General features: G+C 36.9%; 1 protein-coding gene across 1 annotated transcript in view; it reads left to right on the top strand.

Moving 5' to 3' along the window:
• Positions 1–23,324, top strand: part of LOC307183133 (uncharacterized protein) — a 47,894-nt gene that overhangs the window by 10,945 nt on the left and 13,625 nt on the right. Inside the window, exon 2 of the mRNA XM_079915196.1 lies at positions 17,012–17,095. Coding sequence (XP_079771322.1) covers positions 17,012–17,042 — 31 coding nt within the window. The 3' untranslated portion in view covers positions 17,043–17,095. The remainder of the gene's footprint in view (positions 1–17,011; positions 17,096–23,324) is intronic.

Raw genomic sequence — 23,324 nt, 5'->3', positions numbered from 1 at the left:
ACTACAACACACCAGGCACGGTTCTAATATAGCAGTTCATGACTAGAACACTTGGGATGAGCTATGGATAATGGAAATCTGATACTGATAAATTCTACCAAAACATTTTTTGGCCAGAGTTAGATATTGAAATACTACTGGGGAAGACTTAGTCTACAGAATCACTTGCTTTTTTAAAGAGCTCTTTCAGTTCATTTGCTTCAACCTTCTTCATTCGACATAGCAGCCTTAAAAATAGTCATACTCATAGAAACAGAATAGGAAAGTATTTGCCAGGGACTGGGTGGGGAGAGGGGGTGGGAAATAGGGACAGATTGGTAAAAGGGTATGAACTTTCAGCTATAAGATGGATAAGATCTGAGGATCTAATATAAAACATGATGACAATAGTTGATAATACTGTATTGTATAATCAAAATCTCCTGAGAAAATAGAACTTAAACGTTTTCACCGAGAGAGAGAAATATATAAGATGATGGATGTGTTCATTAACTCAATAGGGGAATTCTTTCACAATGTATACATGTATCAAATCACCACTTTAAATATCTTAAAATTTTATGTGTCAGTTATACCTCCACGTATCTGAAATTTAAAAAAAAACAGGCTGATTCTTGGGTCGTCCCCACTGGGATTTAGCAGCCTCCTCAATGATCATCTACTCACACCAATGACCACTTATTTCGTTGGAAGTATCAAAAGTCCTCCCAAAGCAAAATATAAAACTGTAGCATTTTCCTCAAATGAGCAAGGAAATGAATAAGCAAGTTCACTTTTCTATGGAGAGCATTTTTTATCTGTTTAGACTAAAATAATGCAGATATGTCTCCTCTACCCTCCTATTTCTTCAGAACACTTATAACAACTGAAAACATGTTTTGCTTAACTTTTTAGAACCATATTGCTTTCTTCCAAATAAAACCAACAGTAAGTACCCAATAGGATACAGAGCCTTTTCAATTTAATGATTATAGGAAAATGAATCTAAAAGAGAAATATTTGCAGCCATGTATTATGCAATGATGAAAAGAGCTAAGTTCAGGATTCCAAAAGAAATGTCTTAGTTCAGAGTACCTAGCCTGTGCTGGGAAAGATGGAGGAAGAATGAGAAGCTGACACTGAAGCTGAGAAGGGATGCTGCAGCTGAAATATAAAGAATGAAAAGGATATGAGAAGACTTATTTACACTCCTGGAACAAGGCTAAGTCCAGTGAAGCTAAAAACACCCACAAAAATGAAATACCATCAGCGTCCAGAATTTAGTCAAGTATATTTTATTGAGTTCTACCACTCAGTGTGAAATGAACTCACAGAGGGATTACAATTCAGGCTCAGATGCTTTAGATCACCAATTTTCCAAGTGCTAGGACTTGAAACATTCATCATGATGTTTACTTTAGAGGATTTTTCATATATGCAGTTTCCTAGTAAGCCTGGGTTTTTACATTTCTTCACTATTAATGTATACATATGTTGAATAGAGAAAAATCATTACTGAGAAATAGCATCTATCATTATAAAACAAAACAAGGTTGTTTCCAGATTTTGTGCTCTCTAAAGGGATAAATGTATTATGTCAGTTAAAAACTCATGGATGATCTTGGTCTTAGTACTCACTTAGTTGCAGCCTAGCTTCTTATCAGTCCTGGGCCTTAGCCAGGACATAAGTACACACACACAACTTATTATATCCAACTTCACTTGCTAAATTTTAGAGCATTCAGAGTCAACAAAAACAAAAAGAGTATCTTTTGGAAATGATTCAGCTCAGATTTAGAAAGTTAATATAAGACTTCCCTGGAGGTCCAGTGGTTAAGACTCCACGTTTCCACTGCAGGGGGTGCAGGTTCATTCCCTGGTTGGGAAACTAAGATCCCACATGCCACACAGCGTGGCAAAAAAAAAAAAAAAAAAAAAGTTAAAATAAGCACAGATGCTTTACTGCCGGAGAAGCAATCCTATTACAAGTATTATTTGCAAGGCCCACAAGTTTTTACTAGCACTTTATTATGGGGATGCTTGTAATGGGGCTGAGGCAATGATAAGCAGGCTCTGTGACTCGAATGCTTTTCTCTCAGTATTAGTCGTATTCTTATGCCTTGTAGTACTTTATAAAGTGAATGTTGTGGGCATTCAATAATAATTTTTAAATTATTGCATGGAATAAAATCAGTGTAGCATAAATCATTCACAGGTCATGGTGTTCACTTGAGAGAGGCCAAGTAGGCCTGATGAATCAAGGATCAAATTCAAAACCAAATAACTTGTCAACATTTAGTAATGTAAATGCCCACATCTGCTCTCGCTCACAAAATACATTCACAAGAAGATGCTTGAGATTCAGGCTTTGAGACCCTTGCTGTAATGGCCATGAAAAACATTAGAAGCAGTTTTCACATTGATGGAGGTATAGAATGCTTAGGTTTAACAAAGCCAATGTTCCTAACAATCTCTCTGGTCTAAAGGGTTAACCACATTTACGCAGACCTCTCTCCCTTGCCATTTAGAGATAGGCAAACAATTGAGATGCTATCCTTGTGACTGAGTAGATTTGTCCATATGAGCCCTTGATGAATGTTTTAGATCAGCTATTCATCTGCTCGGTCATGAATAGCCTCTCACTAAGTTCCCTGCCACTTACCCTCAGTCTTCTACACAGTTCACCAAGTTTATCCTTCGTACATGCACACCTGGATTCATCATACTTCTACTAAAGACTGCCAAGTTTCTCCCCTGCCAACAGAGTAAAATCCAAATGTGTTACAGTACTAAACACTTTTAGACAAACCTAACATTTTAGTCTAATATCCCTGTTTTAAATACACACTCGCATATCCAACTCCAGACCCCTCCGATTCCTCAGTTGTTTCCAAGTGTCACAATACTCCTGCTTCCAAGCCTTTGTTTGTGCTATTTTTTTTCCTAGAATGCCCCTTAAAACCTGAAAACACCTATTCATTCTTCAATACCCAGGTCTAACATTGTCCTCATTGTGAAGCCTCCAGACTTCCAGGCAGAATAAATCAGTTTTCTTTGTTTCCATAACTCTTGGTATCTGTGTCTTGTAGTGAGATAATATAGTTATCTGTCTGTCTTCCTAGCTTGATTTTAAAGTGCTTGGAAATGGAGAATTCATTCATTCAACAAACCATTATTATTATCATCATAATTATTTTTAACATAATTATAATTATTATTCAGAACCTACTAAATGCCAGGCACTACTCCTGGAGATGAGGTTATAGCAGTGAACACAGCAAGCGAGACCCCTACCCTAATGGAGCTTATATTGTAGTCTGAAGAGAGAGATAAGAAACAAAATAAATAGTACAATAGAAAGTGGTAAGAGCTATGAAAAGAAAATCAAGCAAAGAAGCAAGGTAAGGAGTACTGGTGTTGATGGTTGCAATTTTAATTTGGGTGAGCAGGAACGGACTCCCTGAGAAAGCAACATGTGAACCAAGATACAAAGATGATAAGGCAGAATGCCACGCAGATATTTAGAGGAAGCTTACTGGAGGCAGAAGAAATAGCAAGTACAAAAGCCCTGAGGTAGATCAAAGAAGTCAGAGAGACTGGAGAGGAGTGAAAATAAAGAGTAATAGAAATAAAGTGAAAGAGGTAATGGTAGCCAGATCATGTAGGACCCCTTAACCCATTGTACAGAGTCAGCTGTTTTTCCGAGTGAGAAGTTAAGCCATTGGAAAATTTACAGCAGTAAAGCAATTTGATTCTTACATTTTAATGAGCTCACTGTGACTGCTGTGTGTTCACCAAATAATTTTATTTCCTCCCTGTATTCACATTCAAGGCAATTTCTTAGCTTCTCTTGCAGTTAGATAAGACCATGTGACTGACTTCCAGCCATAGGAAGCAGTCAGAAGTGATGGATGCAGCATCCAGGCCTGGCAAGAAAACTCACACATTGTCCACATTCTCTGCCATGTGGAGAGAATCCAGTGGAGAATTTCGTGTCCTAGAGAAAGATGGAGAAATCCTGGGTCCCTGAATGACCATGCAGGTCAGCACCCCTTCACCCACTCACTGTCATGTGAGCAAGTAATCAACATTTGTTGCACTAAGCCACTGAGATTTGGGAGTTGTTAACAGCAGTTAATGCCATGACTAACACAGGAGGCTATTGCAGTAATCCAAGTAAAATATGATGATGGCTTGGATCGAGTGGTAACAGTGATAGAAGCAGTCAGAACCTTAATGTATCTTGAAAATGAACCCCATTGGTTCATACAATACTGAGAGGTTGTATTGGGGATGGGAGCTTAAAACACTAGTCAAAGATGACTCCCAAGATTTTTGGCCTGAGCAACTAACTAAAGGGTGGAGTTACATCTCTCTGAGCTGGAGAAGACAGAAAGGACCAGGCTGTGGGGAGAATCAAGAGCTCAGTTGAGGAAATGTAAAGTTTGAGATCCAAGTACAAATGTCATCTAGACAGTTAGACACATAAGACTGAAGTTTAGGGGCAAAGTCTGGGCTGAGATGTTTAAACCACATAATATATAGCACATATTTAAACCACAAGATAACAATATTATTATTATATGATATTTAAACCACAAGACCATATAGATCTCCAAGTTTGTTTGTGTAGATGGAGAAAAGGGCTAAGGACAGAGCTCTGGGACATTCCAGTTTCAAACCTCAGGGAAATAAGAAATACCAGGGAGTAAATTGGAAAAGAAAGAGAGTGAGGTAGGAGGGATCCAGGACAGAATGAAAAACAAAGTGTTTCAAAGATGGCAGAGTAATTAACTGCATCACTTAAGAATATTTTTGTCATCTTTTTACTGTTTAGCACAGTACCTGATACACAATAAAAATGAATAAATATTAATAAATTTTGGATAACTCTAAATAATAACTATAAATTTGCTTCAAGCAATGGGAAAGATGAAAGAATGGCATGAGGGACACAAGAGTCCAGAATTATGCTAAGGGAATTGATAAAATGAAATTCACCTAAAAAGCTATCCTTAAATTAAATGGTACGTTAACCAATCCCCAGCAGCAAGACATATTTTTATTATCTAAATGGTAGGAGGGGTTACTTTCTGGTGGGGAGAGAAGCTTGAGAATGCACAAAGGACTCAGTTTTAAGCATTATGATGTATAACCTCATAAACAGTCTTTTTTGTGATGTATAGTATTTTTATTTTGGAAAAAAGGCTGTTTTTTTCTTAAAAGCCTGGCTATTTGAAACTATTATATAAAGAATAGTTTGAATTTTACGTGAGTGAGTAATTATTTCATGCATAGCTCTGTCTTCTGCGATAACTACCATTATTAAGCTTTCTAATCTTTGCACACTTCCCATTTTCTTTCTCCTTAATTCTCCTCAATATGTTGAAAATACAACACTGAATTTTAAACTAAAATATTCCTAGGGAATTAATACAAAAGTGAACTAGCATTTCCAGAAAGTTGATAATAAGAGAAATATTATTTAGAGGAATTATCTACTTACATATATACCAAGGCACAAAGGATATGAAGCACTGACAAGTACTGACAAACTGACAGCTTAATTTAATACAATAAAATATTGGGTTGGCCAAAAATTTCATTCGGTTTTAAATAAAAATAAAAGACACATTTTTCATTTTCACCAGGAACTTTATTGAAAAACATATTCATTAACCAGTTGAACTTTCTGGCCAACCCAATATAAACAAGTGAATATAAAACAAGGTCAGAAAACTGTAAGATAAACCTGAACTATAAGACTAAGCATTAGTATATAGTTATGGATGTTATAGGTTCTAAAGTTATAAAAATTGGGCCACATATTAATTCTAGAACTTCCTGATGGCCAACAAAGGAATAATAAGTCTATAATTCCTTATATGTGCCTTGGATCTTCCTTACAAGGGCCACTCAGTGATGCAGTAGATGATATCTTCAGCTGCTTTCCCAACTGCTTACAATAAATGAAAAAATATATGCATCCTATAATGTAATTTATGGGAGGGCATATGCAAGAGAAATTTAAAAGGAATTTTGTAAGGAAACCAAAATAATATGGACCACTCCATAGCTCTTTGATGCTCTGGCTCGGTTCACAGAGGAGAATGAGTTGCTTCAAACAATCCTCCATAGAAATCATTTATCTCAGTGGGGCTTGAGAAATACTAAAAATAATAAGTTCTTGAGAATCCTTCAGTTTAACATCTGTCCCAATTGTGTGTCTCCAAATTTCTTGGAGATAAGAACTGTCATTTTAACATAATTGTGTAAGTGCCTAACATGACATCTTGCAGGGGCAGAGGTTTTCAAAATACAAAAATAGATGCATTCCTTCATCTAAAAACTTTCTCTGACAAAAAAGTGATAGAGTGCCTCCTCTCAGCTAAGGTGGTTGCGTTCCTCATTGTTCACAACTGGTCCTTGATTGTCACACAATGAGAGTAAATGGAATGGAGAGAGATACTCAAATTACCATTCCTACCATGAACCTCTAGAAAACTGCCACTAAGGCTCTAACCATAAAGTCTTTTTCACAGCTTTAAGCATAAGTTGTAGACTCCATTAGTTCTTGCCCCACAAATTAAATAAACTTGAGCTAATGAGCAGAATTGACCCAAAAGTAGAAAAGCTAATTTTTTGAGTACCTGTGTTGCAGTCATCACACATATTTTACTTAATCAATATAAATAACAACCCTGGGTAATATTCAACTCATTTTACATTTGAGCTATTTGAAATTTGTAGAGATGCAATGTTTTTCTGGGGCTACATATCTGGTGAACAGCAGAGCTTGACTCAGATCTCAAAATTTACCCTCCTTCTATGATATCAAATACTGCTCTCAGTCTTCCATACTATCTTCTGTTTAGAGATATAAACGAATGCTTATTAAAATAATACTTTTTTTTCAGAAATAGAGCCTTATATAAAATTATCATGCATCTGAAATATAAATGCACAACTAACAGACTTTAATGTGCATTGCAAGAAGTGACAACTTAGAAAAGTTTTATTCAAAAAAAGTAAGAATCTCCTCCAGAATGATACATAATAAGGTATAATTTCAAAATCTCCTTCTTTATTAAAATATATCAAACAAACATATTTAGGACATTGATAACAGTAACAAAATAACACAGACATCTAAATAAGTTCATTAAAATGCTTAAATAAATCTTTCAGAGCTAAAAATCAACAATGCATTATTTCATTGATATATATGTTTATGTATGTATGTGTGTGCGTGATCAATTTGACAACCTATAAGTACAGTTATTCCCCTGGGAGATTTGGGAAACAGCTAAAATTGTCTTACATAAGCAGAAGATAGCATGGTGGCCAATGCACATTAGGAATACTGAAGCCCAAACTTGATTAACACCACCACAATATCTGAAATTCAAAGGTTCTATAAAATAAAGTAAAGTGACTATGAAATGACTAGGTATAAAATTCCAAAATACTGAGAATAACTTCTCTATTGAATACAGGTTTAAATTGGCATAGTTGAATAATAATAAAGTTAAAACTTTCTATCAATAAGTTCTGTCATTTCTGAAATATTATTTCACCAACCTAGAGAAAAGAAATGAATTGTTCCTTTTTCTTTTAATATTGCCCTGTCTCAAAAGATCTTCTTCACAGCTACCAAATTTTGCTTCGTGTAATTTTGAGATCATTTTGAAATATAGATACAATTTCTAATGTGAACTGTTAAGAAACAGTGCACCCTTTGCGCTATAAGCTCTTGTTCAATTTACTTCTTTGGTTTTATTGCAATCTCATTGGAAGCAGGCCTCAGATTATTCAATACCACTAAAGCAAAATTTCTTCATGATTTTCTGATGTGTTTTGTGTTTATAAAGTCTCTTTCAGCTTGTGAAAACATCTTTAGACCCTGAGCTATGTAGTGATTAAGGGATAACTGTTAAACAAGAATTTAAATATTAATGGATATATCATGATAAATTTTTCCAATGGCATCATCTGTACCATGCAGTTCCATCTTCTGACAGTAGAGACTGGGTTCCGTAACTGATCATCTAATTCAAAACAAGTTAAAATGATAAGTAAAATATATTTTAAAATCTTTACACATGCCTAAGTCCAGCAGGAAAGTAAGGAATATTCAGATGCCAAAAATTAAGTGAGGGCAGAAACCCAGCTAGGTACTAAGAATTTAAAACAGGTTATTCCTTGAAGGAAGCCTATTTCTGAGCTTAGGAATTTTAAGCTTTGGTTTCCATGGTTTTAAAGGTGCAGGAATAAAAAGTAATGCCCAAATAAAAGAGTTCAATAGAAGGAGAGGAGAAAGAGAATGAAGTAAAGACAATATATGAAGAAATAATGATTTCAGCTTTCTAAAATTTATGGAAGACCCCTCACCACAGAATCAAAAAGCCTCACAACTCTCAAGCAGAATAAAGAGAAATCCGCATCACAGTGAAACTACCAAAAATCAAAGAGAAAAAGGGAGCCTTTAATACAACCAGAGGGGGAAGAAAAGACAGATTACCCTAAAGAGAATCATAATTACTAATAATTACATTGACAGCTGATTATCATCTATGACAATGGAACCCAAAAGACAGTAGAATTACATGTATAGAGAGTTCCCAATTGATGATGATTTGATTTATGATTCTTTGACTTTACAATGGTGTGAAAGTGATCCACATTCAGTAGAAACCATACTTTGAATTTTAATCTTTCCCTGGGCTAGTGATATGTGATACGACACTCCCTTGTGATGCTGGGCAGTGGCAGTGAGCAGCAACTCCCAGTCATGAGGTCACAAGGGTGAACAAGCAATACACTGACAACCATTCTGTACCTGTGCAATCATTCTTTTTTTCACTTTCAGTAGAGTTTTCAGTAAATTACATGAGATATTCAGTAAGTTTTGTGTTAGATGATTTTGCCCAACTCTTGGCTAATGTAAGTGTTTGAGCATGATTAAGGGATGCTAGGTTAAACTATGATGTTTGGTAAATTAGGCGTATTAAATGAACTTCAATTTAGGACATTTTCAACTTATCATGGGCTTCTCAGGTTGTAACCCCATCATAAGTCGAGGAAGATCTGTCTGCTAAGAAAAATTAGCTGTTAGAATTTGAAACCCAATTTAAAAAATTAATCACATTTATTGATGTAGAATGTATTTAAAATGAACTGTATACATTTAATAAAAACCCAACTCAGTGGGTTTTTGTAGATTAGCACAACTGTAAAACGACTGCCACAACCAAACTACAGAACATTTCTATCACCCCAGAAGTTTCCTCAAGCCCTTTTGCAGTATATCCCACCCTCCACCAGTAGCACCTGATAACTACTGATAAATATTTTTTCTAATATAGCATTTTCTATTCTTTTTTACATGAATGGAATCATACAACACGTATTTTCGTATCTGGATGCTTTAACTTACCATAATGATTTTGAGGTTGATCCATGTTGTATTGTGAATCAGTGGTTCATTCTTTTTTATGTCTGAGTAATATTCAGTTGCATAGATATACCATATATTTTTTATTCATTGATAGACACTTATGTTGTTTCCACTTTTTGACCATTGTTATAATGAAGGCTTCTAAAGGAAGTGAGTTGCAGTAAGGGGACAACTAAGTAAAACTATTGCTTTTTAAATAATTAAGGCATAATCTACACACAGTAAAACCACCCTTTTTAGTGAACAGCTCTATGAGTTTTGACAAGCACATATAGTTACGCAATTTGCACCACAGTCAGATACAGAACAGTTCCATTACCACCACCCCCAAATTCCCCTTCCCTCTTTGTAGTGAATTCTCCCTGCACCCCCAGCCCCTGGTAACTACTAATCTATTTTTTGTCTTTTGAGTTTTGTCTTTCTCAAAACATCAAGTAAATGGAATCAAACAGTATGTAGCCTTTCGAATTTGACTTCTTTCACTTAATTTAATGTATAGGAGATTCAGCCACATTTTTATGTATATCAGTTAGTTTGTTTCCTTTATTGTTGAATTATACTCCATTATATGTGAAACCAAAATTCCAGTTCATAAAGGAAAAAAATTGATGAATTAGACTTCAAAATTAAGAACTTCTACTATCTAAGGGGATCAAGAGGTACAAACTTCCAGTTTTAAGATAGATAAGCCAGGATGTAATGTACAGCATGGAGAACACAGTAAATAATATTGTTTTAACTTTCTATAGTGACAGATGGTATCTAGACTTACTGTGGTGATCATTTCACAATGTATATAAATGTCGAATCACCACATTGTACACATGAAACTAATATAATACTGCATGTCAATTGCACCTCAATTAAAAAACTTATAACCACATAAAAAAGAACTTCCACTCCTTGAAAGACACTTTTAAGATATTTAAAAGACAAGGCATGGAGTAAGAAGAAATATTTGCAAATAACATATCTGACAAAGGACTTGTATGCAGAATATATAAAGGGCTCGTAAAACACAATAATATTTTAAAATTATTTAATGGGCAAAAGACTTGAACAACTACTGCACCACATAAGATATATGGTTGGCAATAAGCACATGAAAAGATTCTCAATGTCATTAGTTATCAGGGAAATGAAAATTAAAACCATAATGAAATACCACTAAACACCTATAGAATGGCTATGATTTTTTAAATTAACAATAACAAGTGATCAGAAATATGCAGAACAAATGTAACTCTCCTCAGTTCCTAGTGGGAATACAAAATTTACACCCACCCAATTTAGAAAACAGTGTGGCAGTTCCATTAAGCTCAAATACACATTTACTGTACAACCCAGCAATATTTATCCAAGTGAAACAAAAACTTAGATTCACATTAAAAGCAGTATAAAAATGTTTATAGCAGCTTTATTCATAATCACCAAAAACTGGAAACAACTCACATGTCCTTCTACTGAGGAATAGATAAAAACCATTATTTTTCAATGCTAAATTAGGCCATTTATGGGTATATAACAAGGGTTCCAAAGTTTGGTATATGGACAAGTTATCTCATATGAAACTGTAACCTTAGTTCTACATGGCTGTTTTAGAAAGTAAAGTTTGCTGTTTTGTTTTCAATTTCTCATTTTGTTGAACTATATCCCTTCTCTTCAAGGAAACAGTAGAAAGAAGAGAAGAGAGTAGATATCTGGTGCGAATGTGTGAGATTGAAATATCTGTTGGGCTAACAAAGATTGTGAGACAGGTTACACCAGATGAGACAGTCAGCCACTGGCACTAAGCAATTCAGCTGTACCCTAGATTCCAAAAGCAAAGTCAATACTGAGCACAACACTTCTTCAAAAGTTCATGAAGGTCTTATTGATACCTGGGCTCTCACAGTGTGTATCCATTTCCCAATCATTAGGCCAAAGTTGCATGCTATTAATGCATTCTTAGTTCAAGACAATATTATATGTGAGCCATTCAGAGTTTCGACGTACCTAGGCATAAACCTAAACTACTTGGTTTTAAAGAAATGCTTATTGAATGCTATCTTTGTCACCCTTAAGTTTATTTTTTTTGAGTTACATTTGACATATAACATTAATTTCAGGTGTATCACATAATGATTCAATATTTGTGTATATTATGAAATGATCACTGCAATAAGTCTGGTTAACATCCATCACCATATATAGTTCCAATTTTTTTTTAACCTTTAATGAGAAATTTTAAGATCTACTCTCTTAGCAGCTTTCAAATATGTAATACAGTATTTTTAGCTACAGTCACCATGCTGTACACTACCTCCTCAGGACTTATTTATCTTATAACTGGAAGTTTGTATGTCACCCTTAAGTTTAACTGCTATATTTTTTGTTCATTTCCAATTTTTAATTATTTAATGCTTCATTTTTTATAATTAATTTTCTCTAATTATTATAGAAATTCCCAATTTAATTCTCCACAACCTACTTATAGAAGTCTATGTTATACATTAGTAAGTGCAAAGCTTGTCACCTATGTGTTGTAAAAGCTTTGAAGACCTATGTCTCATCTGGTGACAGAATCCTAGGGAGGTGGTTGGCCAGAAATATAAGGAAAAAAAGGACCAGATTTCAGGGAAGAGGGGTTGATGCAAGATAGAAGGTTCTCAACCACATCTAGGGATCAACAGAATGGTTCAAGGACACACGCTGGTGGTGGGGGATCAGTTTTACATCCTAAAAGGAGTTCCCACAGCACAATGAGAATGCGAAAACAAAAAGCCATCATCACCTACTGCAGGAGAGAGAAGTCAAGCCATCTGGGCGGCTGGTCTCAGGTAACCACGTGGAGGCCTCTTGCATAAATAACATGGGCAGCTGAGCTGTGGAGAAATGCTTGACTGGCACAAGCTCCAGGCTTCAGGTTCTTACGGGGCTCCTTAGGTAAGCACTTCAGGAGTGTGACATCCCTGACATCAGTTGGAACACGGAAGGTACATGGCAGTTTGTATAACGTCTCAAGGACCACCAATCCCACCCCCAGACATAGAAAGAACTGTATAGAGAGGCTAGGTTCCAGCGACCCCTGGAGGAGACAAACTGACCTGCATGGTACCAGGTTCATACCTGATCCCTGGAGTCTCAAAATCCTGCAACCAGGACAGACAGCCATCAGAAGAGTAATATTTTATAGCTTTTTAGTATTCAGCAAAGAGCAGACAGTTCATTAAAGTATTTACTTAATCTATATGCATGGTAAAGAGCTCTCAGAACATGTCTCCCAAAGCAACCTTGGGCTTATCCTCACAAGTAAATGAAGTCCAGATTTAAAAAGAGATAGGATCCAGTGTTAATTTTCCCTTGTCACTCTTATATTCTTATTTTAACTTCTATAATATAATTGTAAACTAATTGCACTTTAATGGTGAAAGAAATTGAGTCACAGGCAATCGATTCTATTTTGTCAGGTTGAAAACATATTTCCTGAGGGCACAAGATGAACAGGAAAGGTTAACACACTATTTTGATCTTTCTTAAAAATCAACTACACTGACTTAGGTTTCTCCACAGATTACACAACAAATGTTTTCCTACCAAGGTTAACTTTCTCTTAGAATTTACTAGGTAAAAATTATAGGAGAAAACAGAAGGAGAATTCCCTGGATGGACAATCTTTTAGAAATAAAAATGGATTGTCTCATATTGTCAGAAGAATTTGAAATTAATTCTAAATTGCATCCATGTTCTAAAACAAAATGGTATTTGGAAATAGGAGTCAACTGAATGACTCTTTTCTTTGGATAAAACCATCAGAAAAGTAACATTTTGAGGAGGTAATATACCACAACAGTTAATGACAGTCTTTAAGGTCAGTAAATCTGAGTTGAAATCCCACCTCCTAATAACACCTCAAACTAAGTATGTCTTCTTTAGCAATTTCCTTCTTTGCTCTAAGCTTCACTTTCCCACCAACAAGAAGACAGTGTTAATACCTACCTCTCAACTGAGCAGGTCCGTTAATCTTTGTGATCTGCAGTTCCTCTAGCTATAAAAATAGGCTGTTAATGCTGGTCTCAGAGACTTATTGTTAGAACTGAATGAAACCGGTTAAAACACAATATAAAAAACTATATAAATATCATAATTGAGTTGCTTCCTATGATTTGTGGAACATGGTGTTATATAAATTAGTAAGTAATTAAATACCGTTTAAATATAAAATAGATATCAGACTTGGAAATTCTCTGAGCAGACAAATATTTGGGGGGGGTGGGAGAGTGGAGGGGGAATAGGGAATACCTTGAGACAGTGTAAAATCCTATTTCTAATTAAACTTTTACCCACTAGTTTTAACACCCACTGATGAGTATTACCTGAAATTATTTTTCCTTTTTTTTTTTTTTGCCGCACCACATGGCTTGCGGGATCGTGGTTCCCTCACCAGGGATTGATTCCAGGGCTATGGCACAGAGGTCCTAACCGCTGGACCACCAGGGAAGTCCCCCCTGAAATTATTATTAATGTGGTGGTTACCAAGTGGTGATTTTCAAAAATTTTTTATCAGTCCTTCTATAATTCATTAACTTGAAATTAATTTGTAATATATGTAAACCTGGTTGATTTTTTAAGATATCACAATAGGTTTACTGATTTTTTGAGAGATAAGTTATATTTTTAAAATTTTTACTGAGATATAATTGACATATAACATTGTATTCGTTTCAGGCTTACAACATAATGATTCAAAATTTGTATATATTGTGAAATTATCACCACAATAAATCTAATTAACGTCCATCACCATAGGTAGTTACAAAAATTTTTTTGCTTTGTGATGACACTTTTACAATCTACTTTCTTAGCAACTTTCAAATATGCAAGACAATATTAACTATAGTCACCATGCTGTATATTACAACCTCATGACATTTATTTTATAACTGGAAGTTTCTACCTTTTAAGCCCCTTCACCCATTTCACCCCTCCCCAAACTCCCGCCTCTGACAATCACCAGACAAAATCATTAAAGCCATATAAGCAAAACTAAATCTAGTTTATTTCAACATAAGTGAAACTTAACTTAGATTATTTCTTGCAAATACCTCTGATAATCATGAAAGAAACTTAAATCATCATCCTAAAAATGGTATAAGATAATCACTTTTAACCAGTCTCCTGCCATATGGAGACCCCTACTGTGATAACCAATCATTGTACAGTTTAATGGACTTCCTCATTTTCACTTTATAAGCCATTCTGTAACTCCATGCCCCTGAACTTCATATCAGTTTTGAATTTCAAAGCTCCCAGTTCGAAAACTGTTCTTACATGCACAATAAAGTTTTACTAAATACTATTTTATTGATCTGGTAGTTTTAATTTTGCTACTTCTGGAGTTTTGACAATACATATAATTATTAACATAATTAGCAGAATTATCTAGTCAGTTGTCAGACAGGGCCTTATGCAAAATAGAAAAGCTGATTTACATTTGGAAATGGCTTGTTTGCACTATTCTTGTCCTTTCATCATTGAGTGGGTTTGCCATGGAGATAAATGTCTACCAGGCATGAACAGACAAACACATTTTACCTCCTGAACTGGTCAAATATGAATGCAGGTGGGCATGTGAGGTAAAAATGCAGCTGAACCTTGGCAATTACTAGTCCTACTTCATCAGTTTTCACCTCACGTTTCTCCCAAAAGAAAGTTTATTTTTTATTGCTTCATCTCTGCTTCCCAAACCCTAGAGTATAACATTTCTAGAGATTTCTGCACAGCGATGAGGATTTTTCCCACACAAAAAAAATGTCTCAGACTTCTGTTGTTCTGACATGTTCTTTAAGTATATTTCTCCTTCAGACATCAATGCTAAACTCGAGGGTCACTTTATTTAAACTTTTAAAAAATATTTCACAGTCATGTAGAAAATTTTAATACACTTCTAATGTCCCTTAAATCTTCATTTTTAATACCGCCATGTGATAGCATTCACTACTCTCATTTTTATTACAGTTGTTAAGGATGGGATGTTATTCTTAAATGGGACTTTAAGGGACTATATTACTATATATTATATATATCTATATTATATATATAGATACTACTATATTACTATATATTACTTTAAGGTACTATATTACTATAGACCTTAGACTTCATTGTGTTCAGGAACTGACAAATTCCTGATAGTTAAGTATTTTTATGAGCCTCTGCCTGAGCATGTTGTCATCTTTGGAACTTGTATAAGGCAGGTGTAATAGCACACATAAAGGCAGAATATTTTTAATTTTTTTAATAAAATATTTAATACATACAAATGTACTATATATACAGTGTAAAGAATAATACTAAAATAGGCACAATATAGCCACCACCCTACCTTTTTTGTTTTTTTAGTTTTTATTGAAATATAGTTGATTTACAATGTTGTGTTAGTTTCAGGTGTACAGAAAAGTGATTTTGTTTATATACATACATACATACATATATATATATATATATATATATTCTTTTTTAGATTCTTTTCCATTGCAGGTTATTACTACATATTGAGTAGAGCTCCCCGTGCTATACAGTGTTCCTTGTTGGTTACCTATTTTATATATAGCAGTGTGTATCTGTTAATCCCAAACTCCTAATTTATCTATCCCACCACCACCCTACTTTAAAAATAATATCAATATTTTAAAATTTTCCTCTTTGTCCATTTCATGTATCAATTACATATCCCTCCCTCCTCAACAAAACCTCTGAATTTTATAAACTGTTGTATTTATATTTAAAAGGTTGTGTTATGAATAACTTATCATTGAAAAACACTTGAAATACCCATGGAAAAAGAATATAATATCAAAACTAATATCTAAAAGGTGCCACCTTCTAAAGTAATTTTACATTTTATATTTAAATCCAATTTTAATATTATAAATGATATGCAGAAAATGTTGAAAGAGAGGGAAAATTACTCACAAGATAAAACAAAATTTACAGGAAAATATATTTCTTAAAGGCAATTATTTTTCCCCAGCTTTATTGAGGTAAGATTAACAAATAAAAATTGTATATATTTAAGGTGTACAATATGATAATTTGGTACACATATCCTTTGTGAAATGATTACCACAATCAAGACAATTAATACATCTATCACCTCACATAGTTACCTTTTTGTGTGTTTGGTAAAAACACTTGAGGTCTACTCTCCTAGTGAATTTCAAGGATATAATACCTCATTATTAATTATAGTCACCATGGTATACATTAGGGGTCCAGAAATTATTCTAATTGTAGTATTGGGATAATGCTGACCTTATGGGATAAGTTATAAAGTCGTGCCTCTACTTCTATCCTCTGAAAGAGTTTGCAGATAACTGGTATGATTGCTTTGTTAAATGTTTGGTAGAATTCACCAGCGGGCCCATGTTGGCCTGGTACTTTCTGTTTTGGAGGGTTATTAATTATTGATGTAATTTCTTTCATAGATATAGGCCTATTCAGATTGTCTATTGGTCTCTCTTTTTTGACTGTTCTTTATTAGAATTTTAGAATTTTCTTATCAATTTGCAAAAAGTTCATATTTCTTTTCAACAGCTACTATACCCTGGGCCATTGGAAGCACTGATTTTCATGCATGCAGAACTTAACTGGCAGCTTATTAACTCTAAATTATCACAGGTACGTTCTCTAGAAATCTCTTTTTTTTTAATTTTGACTGTGCCGCGGGGCTTGTGGGACTCTAGTTCCCCAACCAGGGATTGAACACGGGCCTCGGCAACGAAAGCCCAGAGTCCTAACCACTGGACCACCAGGGAATTCCCCTAGAAATCTTAATATTAAAGTTATAATGGACCACACCAACTGATTGATCCAATGCCTTCAGATGAGAATAGGTCACAATGCCAGGCCAAAGAAAAATTATAGAAGAAAAGTAATATTTGATGAATGCTATAAGGGAAACAATTATCACTTACTTATCCAACAAATATTTCCTGGCAGTATTACCTGCCAGGCTCTGTGTTAGATGCTGGGGATTCAGACAGCTCTCCCAGACCTTATACAATTGTGGACATGACAAACAACAAACATGTAACCAGGTAGTGTGTTACAGTAATTTTAGTATTTGGTATGTGCTCTGAAGAAAATTCAAGCAGACTGAAGGGATAGAAAGTGGTTGGAGAAAGAAGATGCTATTTTGGAAAAGGTGTCAAGCTGGGTCATTCTAAACTGATGACATTGAAACAGAGATTTATATGAAGTGAAGGAACAAGCCATCTTATTTCATCTTAAAAGAAATAGCAAGTGAAAAAGCAAAATCCCTGTCCCAGGAATGAGCTTAGTAAGGTTGGAGACAGCTAGAAGGCCAGGGAGGCTATAATGGAATTAAAGAGAACAGTGAAAAGAGAGATGTCTAACCATTTAGAAACAAAGGACCCCAAGCAATTTAAGATCCGTGGCCCAAATATTAGCAAGAGCCTAATGGTCACATGTCAAATTTTTCCTAACAGAGCATGTATCTCAGTTTTCTGCCTGTAGGCGAACGTGCTCTGCCGGGACCTGAATCTCCCTGGTCACACTTTTGTTGCTTTTCAGAAGAGAAGCTTCAGGTCAGAGAGAGGTTCCCGTGAGTTGTCGCACCCTTGGGGCAGGACTGTCCAGACACATTGTTGTTTTTGTTGCACTTTTGAGTCCTGCCACTCAAAAGCAAAATTTCTGAAGCTAATGGAATACGGAGGAAGGCATCTTTTAAATCTAATACAGAATATCAGGTCCTGGTGGATGGTAGAGTGGCCAGCAGGGTGTACGGATTAGGGACCACTGGATGTATATCCCTGGTGGCTTCATTACTGCCCTGAGGTCCTGTACCATCCAGTATTCCCCAGTGGGTATCTTTATGGGGAGAATGGGGGTATTACAGGCTGATTGGCCTGGTCTAATAAGGCCCTGCTTAATTAGGTCCTGTATAACAGGGGCAATGTCCAACAAGGCCTCCGGTCAGGGTACTGTTTTCTATTGGGCCATGTATGTCTGGGTTTTAGTTGGACTATCAAGGGACTGGCTCTTCCAGCTTGTCACACCCATCCCTGGACCCAGACCCCAGGATTTACTCTGGGGAGATCGACTTATTCTGTCTGGGGAGGTTTGTCCTCAGTCATTAACATTATCATTTGTGCCCTTTATCTAAAGGGATGCCAATCTCCAACTTGTCTCCCATTAGGTGGATAGTAGCCCCCAATTTATGTGATATCTCTTCTTATCAGGGGTAGAAGGCATTCAGGGACATACAGGAAGGAATGGGTGAGTAGTGTGTATTCGTCTAATTTGCATTCTAATGACTCTGTGAACGTCCGTTCTTGGGCCTTCCTTGATAGCTGCATAATTTTACAACTCTTGTGACCGAGTTTGCCAGGATCTGGTGTTCAGAATGGAGTAATGGCACCAGTGTAGACTAAGAATTTGACAGGCTCTCCCGCTATGTCCAGTGTCAGCCAGGGCTCTTCTGGGGTCAATCAAAGTGCCTGCTTAGGAGTCCCTGGCCCAGCCATTCTTCATCTATTTGGACCACCTGCCTTTGAGGGTAGTGGCCGGGATCTGTTGTTTCTGTCCCCCTTCGGGGGTGGCAAGGACAATCTCCCTTCCAGTGTCCCTCTTGCTTACATGTGATGTAACAATTGGGTCCTAGTTCCCTTGGCTTGCTGTCCCTCAGTGGGGGCCGGGGGTCACTCAGCAGAGTTGAGAGTCTCCGTGGACAGTTAGTCCAGATTCCCATGCTGACCGGTTGAAACTGGAGGACAACAGCCCGGAGGTGGGTTTGCCTCCAGGCCTTTTGATCCCCTGACCTTTCCTCCTCTAGATCTCGGTTATTAAACACCCAACAGGCGAAAGGTAGTGGTATCTGGTTCCACTTCTAGTTTCTGAAGTTTATGCCTAATGTCAGAAGTGCTTTAGGAAATGAAATACGACCTCAGGATTGCATTCCCTTCCAGTGACTCGGGGTCAGCAGTAGAATAGATTCAGAGGCATCCCCGGAGGTGCTCCAGGAATGCCGAAGGGTTTTCTATTGGCTCCCGATTGACTTCCCTTATCTTATTCCAACTGGTTTCTTTCCAGCTGCTGGATTCCCTTTGGGATCATATTTTGATCAGCCTGTCTCCACCCCTTCTCCATTGTCTTGGTGGTCCCAGTTTGGGTTCGTTAATCTGAAACCGCTTGATCTCCTGGTCTGAAAACAGGGTGACCTGCCTTGTTTCTGTTCTCTTTGTCAGCTTCCTCTTGGTGGCTTTTCTTCCTCTATTAGGGGTACATTGAGGAGGCGCTGCATGTCAGCCCAGGTGGGGTCATGGGTCTGAGAGGTGCCCCTAATCAGATACAGGAACCCCTCTGGATCTTCCCTCAACCCCGTATGATGACTGTTCCAGTTACATAGATCAGAAGTGGTAAATGGGATGTGCACCTGGATGAGGCACCCTTCTCCACTGGGGACCTGCCTCAAGGGGAATGCTTTTCCTGGCAGGTTGTTGGACACTGGCTGGTAATTAATCCTATTTCATATACTTGCTGGTCTGGGCTCTGGGGAAGGGGGCTGGTATGGAGCGGGGGGGCCTCAGACCTGTGGCCCAAATCGGGGTATATAAAGGGTGGAGGGAGGGAGCAGTAGGAGGAGGGTTAGGGAGGAGATCAAGAAAGTCCTCAGGGGACGGCAAGGACTGGTGTTACTATTACCGCAGTGGGGGAGATCCCACACCCCTTCTAAAAGCCTTTGTTCTGATGTAAGGACACAAAACTCTGAACATGGGCAATTTCATCCATTTATTTTGTCTCTGGCATAGTAGGCCCAATTATAAAATGGTGTTGTAATTTAGACACCTACTGATGGGCCAGCTTTCTCCATCTCCCAGCAGGTATTGGGCTAGGCTGTATTATACAGGATTTCTGGTTTGGGAAATTGGGGACCAGCACCAAACTCTTAATGGATTCCTCAAAAATCCAAAATAGGAGGCATCCAAATGGCATGAACTCTGATATAACTGGGGGTCCCCCTTGAGTTTGCAAACAGCCTGTGCTTAAGATAGGTAGTCCTTCCTCAGTCAGACTAACCCACAGGAGGTTAGAGAGGACTTGCCTCTGGCCCAGGGAAGCTTAGACATGTTGGCTCCTGACCACCTTGGTCCATTAGGGAGAGGCACCCCAGATCAAAGTGCCAGCTGCAGTATCTCTGCACACACATCATCACCATCTTGAAATGAGTGTCGTGCGAAGCACTTCGGCACGCAGCCCGCCAAGTTGAAGTGTTGGGCGCAGCCATTTCTTGTTAGAAACTCTGGTCTGAAGTGCTAGGTGCAAAGCATCTGCACACAGCACCCTATGAGCAAGTGAAACTGAGCACAAAGGAAAAGAAAAGAAGGTTAGACTTTGTTGTATTACCCAGATTCTATTTTTATTTCCCAGGAATTTTTTTTTTTTTTTTTTTTTTTTTTTGGCTGCTTCGGGTCTTAGTTGCGGCACACGGGATCTTTCATTGCGGTGTGCGGGCTTCTCTCTAGTTGTGGCTCGAGGGCTTCTCTCCAGTTGTGGCTCGCGGGCTCCAGAGTGCATGGGCTCTGTAGTTGTGGCGCACGGGCTTAGTTGCCCCTCGGCCTGTGGGATCTTAGTTCACTGACCAGGATGGAACCTGCGTCCCCTGCATTGGAAGGCGGATTCTTAACCACTGGACCACCAGGGAAGTTCCTCCCAGGAATTTTTAATGGGCTTGGCTAATGACAAGACTGAATGGAACAGGTAGCAAAGGGAATGGAAAACACTGGGGTCATAGTTAACAGACAAAAAGAGAGTCAGCACTTCCTTAGCTCCTTTTTTTCTCTCTATGGTTGTATGTACTACTTAAAAAGGCACCATGTCAGGTGGGAGAAAATAGACACAATACATTGTTATGTAAACCGCTTTTACAGCTTAGATATTATATAAATTAGACTAGCCATTTGACGCTTTCATAAAATGAGTATTCAGTAAAAGTTTTTTGAAAAAATGAAAACACGGTTTTACATTTGCACACTTTATCCTCACAAAAATCCTCTGAGATAAAGAAAGGGAAAGTGGCCCCCAGAAGTGATTCTTTCTGATCAAGGGATGTTATCTTTCAATTTACTAGGGGTAAGGGAATCATTTCTAAAATTTTTGCTTCAAAGACAAAGGCATTATTTTTTCCTACTGCTTACGGCATAGTTTCTTTCATATCAAACAGACATAAAATGTATCGTTTTATAATGTGATGCTCTTTTCTTTGATTAGGTTACTTCTGGGCTTCTCAGAAAGGAATAATAGAATGACACTTGGGTATAATAAATGACATCAATTTTCTGATTAAAAAGTGTGAAAGGAAAGTAAAAGTGGAGTCGGTATTGCTAAGAGAGCTGTCCAAAGTGGAGCCAGGAGGCATTGAGAGAGTGTAGCTTACACACATCTCAGCCTGGATGGAATCTAAACTTTGACCACTTATTGTCTTAATGCAGGCATCCAGAACATGTGCCCAATGTTCCAGAAATTTATTGAACGCTTACCCTAAAATAACTCGTGATAGCCTATACCCTAAGGACAAATATTTCCTTTCTTGAATCAAGGTCAGTCATAATTCTTGCCAGACAGCTCTAACAACCTTGCGACTTTTGCTCCTATAAGCCCCTGACTTTCTCTTCCACAGAACAGTCTTCTGGTTTTACCCAAATCTGTGTCTCCCAAACTGTGATTATTAGACCCCATATAAACTCTTTTCTTGTTTGCAGCCTTCTGCATTTCTTAGTTGACAAAAGACACTAATTTTCTATTAAAAAGAATTTCAGTATGCATGCTTATACATTTATGAAATACAAAATTATAATGGCTTAATAATAAATCACTTTGTAAGATTAGTGAGTTTTTCACTTAAAAACCTTCAGAATGACAACAATTGATAAATATTAGCCTGATTACTATTCTCTGGTTCCTCAGGACACGTCATACCCTGCAAATTCTTAGAGAGAGGAAAGCGCTCCCACCAGACCACTGTCCCACGTGGTTTACTCAAAACTCGAGGTCAACATTCTCACCATGGAAGGAGAGTCCACTTATTTTTGAGAATATTTTGTCTGACTGATTCCAAATATCATCATTAAGTTTCAGATTTGGGGAGCCAATAAATCCATGAAGTTTGTTCAGATACTTTTCAGAGGGTTCCCTCACAGAGTAACAAATCTTGATCAGATACACACCAAAACTCTAGTTTACAAAAAAATTCACTCCCTAGTGGCCTGAAAAAGTCCCTTCAGCTTCCAAATATGATTAAATTACTCCCACTATCAACACTGGGAAAATTATAACTGATAGGATTTCATGTCTTGAGATCTTTTAAGTAAAGGTTTTTATTTTTATTTTAGAATTTTAATACCTGAATGGATTCTGAATCACTTAATATTTCTTTTCTTGAATTCGCTACATTAAATTTAGACAGATTCAAATAGATACCCGAGTCACTAGATAGCTGGCTTCTGTCCCACATTGTCCCTATATGAGGTAAACAGTTCCTATATAAAACTGTATATAAATTTAGTCACCTTGAGAATGGTATTAGAAAAGCAATCTCTGGTTTGACAAAGTTCCCCTAAATCTATCCAAAACGTCATAACTAACAACATAATTTCATGGGATTTTTGAATTTGTAATGTATAAATGAATGGCTTTCTAAGAGTAAAATGTTCTAAGAAGGTAAGATTATGACTAAAGATATTATGGTTTAAACTGAAACTTTCATTTTAAAAATACATAAAGGGGGAATTCCCTGGAGGTCCAGTGGTTAGGACTCAGCACTTCCATTGCCGTGACCCAGGTTCGATCCCTGGTCTGGGAGATAAGATGCTGCAAGCTGTGTGGCATG

The sequence above is a fragment of the Stenella coeruleoalba genome, assembly GCF_951394435.1.
Source record: "Stenella coeruleoalba genome assembly, chromosome: 2".
NCBI lineage: Eukaryota > Metazoa > Chordata > Mammalia > Artiodactyla > Delphinidae > Stenella > Stenella coeruleoalba.
This window is presented reverse-complemented; position numbering and strand designations above follow the sequence as displayed.